Source organism: Bidens hawaiensis, unplaced genomic scaffold, assembly GCF_021521415.1.
Source record: "Bidens hawaiensis isolate Kalapana, Puna unplaced genomic scaffold, B.hawaiensis_p1.1 tig00018859_1, whole genome shotgun sequence".
Taxonomy (NCBI): Eukaryota; Viridiplantae; Streptophyta; class Magnoliopsida; order Asterales; family Asteraceae; genus Bidens; species Bidens hawaiensis.
The window spans coordinates 9,985-13,894 of NW_027492867.1; the positions used below are offsets into that span (position 1 = coordinate 9,985).

At 34.4% G+C, this 3,910-nt stretch overlaps 1 protein-coding gene across 1 annotated transcript; it reads left to right on the forward strand.

The window, feature by feature from the left end:
- Positions 1-441: 441 nt before the first annotated feature.
- LOC143557285 (uncharacterized) lies at positions 442-1,327 on the forward strand. The gene is made up of 2 exons (XM_077046395.1): positions 442-675; positions 740-1,327. The coding sequence occupies exons 1-2, from the start codon at positions 442-444 to the stop codon at positions 1,325-1,327; spliced, it is 822 nt and encodes a 273-aa protein (XP_076902510.1).
- Positions 1,328-3,910: the final 2,583 nt, after the last annotated feature.

Here is a 3,910-nt window from a genome sequence, read left to right on the forward strand (position 1 = left end):
GTGCTAGAAATATTAGAGGAGAATGGAAGGGATTACAGACATGTGTTCATAAAGATTGTCCTTATGCATATTATGTTCACTGCTCTGCTCACAGGTTACTTGTTTATTTTTGTCTTTTTTTCTTCGGTTTGACTTAAATACTCTTATGCTTATTACGTTTTTGTGCTTTGCTTATAGGTTACAACTTGCCTTGGTTTATGCTTCAAGGGAAAATATTCTAGTACACAACTTCTTTAATCAAATGGTTTCTATAATTAACGTGGTTTGTACTTCTAGTAAGCGTCATGATGAGTTACAAATTGCCCAGGAAGACGAGGTTAAAAATTATTGGAATTGGGTGAAATCAAATCGGGATCGGGTCTAAATCAAGTTGGGATATTGCAAAGAGCGGGTGATACACATTGGGGTTCCCATTATAACTCCATTTGTAGTTTGCTTAACATGTATTCTGTCACTCGTGTTGTTCTCGGAGGAATAATTGAAGACTTATCTCATACTACTCTTGATCAACGTGGAGATGCCGATGCAGCTTACCAGATCATGCAATCATTTGAGTTTGTGTTTATTCTTCACTTGATGAAGGAAGTATTGGGAAGAACAGATACACTTTCTCAAGCATTACAAAAGAAAAACCAAGATATTCATAATGCCATGGAGTTAGTTTCATCAACAAAGGTTAGTCTATAGAAACACTGGATGGGTTTCATTTTTTGAAAAAGTTACTTGATTTTGCAACAAGTATACAATAGAAATGCCGGATATGAGTGCTCCATACACTTCTACTCGGTACCGGCCTCGTAAAAAAGATCTCCATGTTACATTTGAACATTATTACCGAGTAGATGTCTTTACATCCACATTTGACAAACAATTGCATGAGTTGGATAGTAGATTCAATGACCACACGATTGATTTGTTATCTCTTAGTTCTAGTTTGGCTTCAAAAAAGATAAATGTTGATGAGATTTGTCTACTTGTTGAGAAGTATTATCCTGAAGATTTTACAGAGCCGGAGAGGACTCATTTACGAGATCAGTTTGTGGTTTTTAATGTTGAAATGACAAACAATACCAAGCTAAGAGGTGTATCATGTATTTCTGATCTATGCAAATATCTTGTGGACACTCGGAAGTGTGAGACGTACTATTTGGTTGACAGGTTGATTCGGTTAATCTTAACACTTCCAGTTTCCACAGCAACAACAGAAAGGGGATTTTCAGCAATGAAAATATTCAAGAATTGTCTTCGCAATAAGATGTCAGACGAGTATCTCGCGAATAGTTTGGTGATTTACATAGAAAAAGAAATTGCTGAGACATTTGACTAGGAGTCCATAATCAATGAATTCAAACATCTTAAAGGTCGTCGGGCTGCTTTGTAATTCTTCTACCAGGTAGTCACCCAATCACTCTTCCTTGCAATGTCATTCTTAGATCGTCTTAAGTATTTTAGGTCTTTTGTTGTTAACAAAATATGTATTTGGTTTTTTTGTAAGAACGGTCTTTTGAATGAATGAAGAAAAAGTATTTATTTAGATTTTATATTGTTTGACCCGCCCAGCCCCGCCGACTCGAAAATTTTTTATTGTTTGACTTTGACCCGACCCAAACCGAACTGCTGACCCGAAAATTTTTAGATCTATAACTTCGCCACCCCCCCCCCCCCCCGATGATTTTAGTCAAGCTTCGCCACCGAACATCACTCACTACTTACATATGAACCAAAATTAAAATTGTCAGATTGTAGAGATTTAACAAACGTAAACGATAACATTCATATTTTTTTTCCCGACATATATATCATTGTTGTATTAAAAATACAATATTCTATTCTTGTTAGAACTTTGGACACGGAAAACATGAGTGTCGGGTTATGTTTAGGATCATTTCATGCACGTGGATGTTATTTTTTTTTCTATTGGTTTGATTCATAATCAAGTTCGGCTTTTAACATGCATATTGATATATACGATTTTGATGACTTATTTGACAAAAGAAATTTTAGTCTAATTTACAAATTAGAGAATTTTAGATGAAGAAGATATTCGTCGGTATTGTTTTGATAAAGTACACGTTCAATTTCCTAACGAACACAAAACTCACACCGTTTATTTGATTATTCATAATTTGTCTTTTGTACAACTAAAGCTATACAAATATTTCTCGTTCATGTTCATTTGGGTCGTTTTACAAGCCAAATTATAATCCTCTGATTGAAAAGTCATAGTTTCTAGTTCCGCCACTGTATATGTTCAAGATCCTTCGGCCCACCCATATTATTTGTTCAAGATCCGCCACTTTTATTAACCTACCTTATTACATATATACCCGATTTATAAACCTAAATTGCATACATCCCCTTTCTTTATATAATTCAAAAAATAGACAAAAAAGCCATTTTGCTTCTTTAAGATTAATGTCACAGTCCTCTCTTTATTCATTCTTACAGCTAACCCAAACCCTATTGCTAAGTGCTAACCCCTGTAATAATTGTTCATTCGGGTTAATCTTACAAATTGTGTGCCAAAAACCAAATGTAGCTTCAAATTTCATCATCTAAAATTATGATATTCTCAATCTCGATCTCTATGTGTCTTGGATTTCATTTACATTCCTTGAAATCTTACATATTTGTCCCTCACATTCAGCGATGTTTAACCCGTTTTCGATAACCAGGATCGGCGTCGGAATGTCCGACAAACCATGTGAAGTTTATCTGCATTCTGAAATCACTAAGGCAAGAGATCCTCCGTCGCCGTTCCGCCGGCCATCTCAGGTACTCGGCGGCGACACTCGCGTCATCGAAGATTCGGCATCAACTGTATCATTTTTTCTCTCTCAGACCTTAAAATTGAACAAATTAGGGTTTCAGTTCTCTCTTGTAGTTTTAAAATCAATAGTGTATTTGGGGAGATTTAGGTTTCAAGATGTAATGTATCATTGAATGAATTTGGATTATTTTTTTTACTGGATTCATGAATTTTGCATAAGTGAAAACAAGAACGAATGAATGAAATTGGATTTGTAAACTATAATTTAGTTTTATAAAAGGGGTATTTTAGTCATTGTATAGCTTCCTTTTTAATAAAATTAATCCAAAAGGATAAATTTGATATTTAAAATATTTAAGAAGGGGATATATGTCATTTATTTTTTAGGCTGGATATATATATATATATATATATATATATATAGATAGATAAAGGATCCAATACAATAATCCCTAATCGTACATTACGTACGCCACTCGCATCCCCGTCGATTTCGAATAACACGCGCTAGCAATATTGTAATTTTCATCAAATCGTTGCTCCCATCGATTTCGTCTACCTTCAACATGACCGTTCAGCAATTCGTCACCATCCAACGATCCTATCCACCGTCCACCATCCAATGATTCCGTCCACCGTACAACATCTTCCTCCGTCACGACCTGTTGATAAAAGTGACCAGTTGAAATTGAAATTTTTGAACTAATTGACCAATTAAACTTTGAAATTGGTCCAATTAATCACCAATTTGAAGTTTCAATTGATCAATTTTGAGTTTTGAGTGATGGGTTTTAACTGAACGTTTAAAGTTTTAAGCGCCATTTGCAAAAACTCAGTTGCAGACGTTCATATTTTGTTCATATGATCGAATCGATGATCAAATTGATGGTCAATTGATAATTGTTTGATGATTACGAGATTATATGGAGTGAATTGAGTGTTCAATTTCATGTTACAGGTGTTTAATTTTTTTTTGTTAGTTTAGAAGTTCTGATAGAGTTTAGAAGTTCTGTTTAGAACTTCTAAACTTTTTTGAACACCCAGAACTTCTTAGAACTTCTAAACTTTTTTTAACAACCTGAACTTCTTGGAAAGTATTAGAACGTTTAAAGATGTTCATTGTTTTTTGAACACCCAGAA

Bases quoted from the DNA above. Each gene is read 5' to 3' on its own strand.
- LOC143557285 (XM_077046395.1), top strand. From the start codon at position 442: ATGTATTCTGTCACTCGTGTTGTTCTCGGAGGAATAATTGAAGACTTA. The intron at 676-739 runs GTTAGTCTATAG...TTTTGCAACAAG, and splicing joins AGTTAGTTTCATCAACAAAG to TATACAATAGAAATGCCGGA.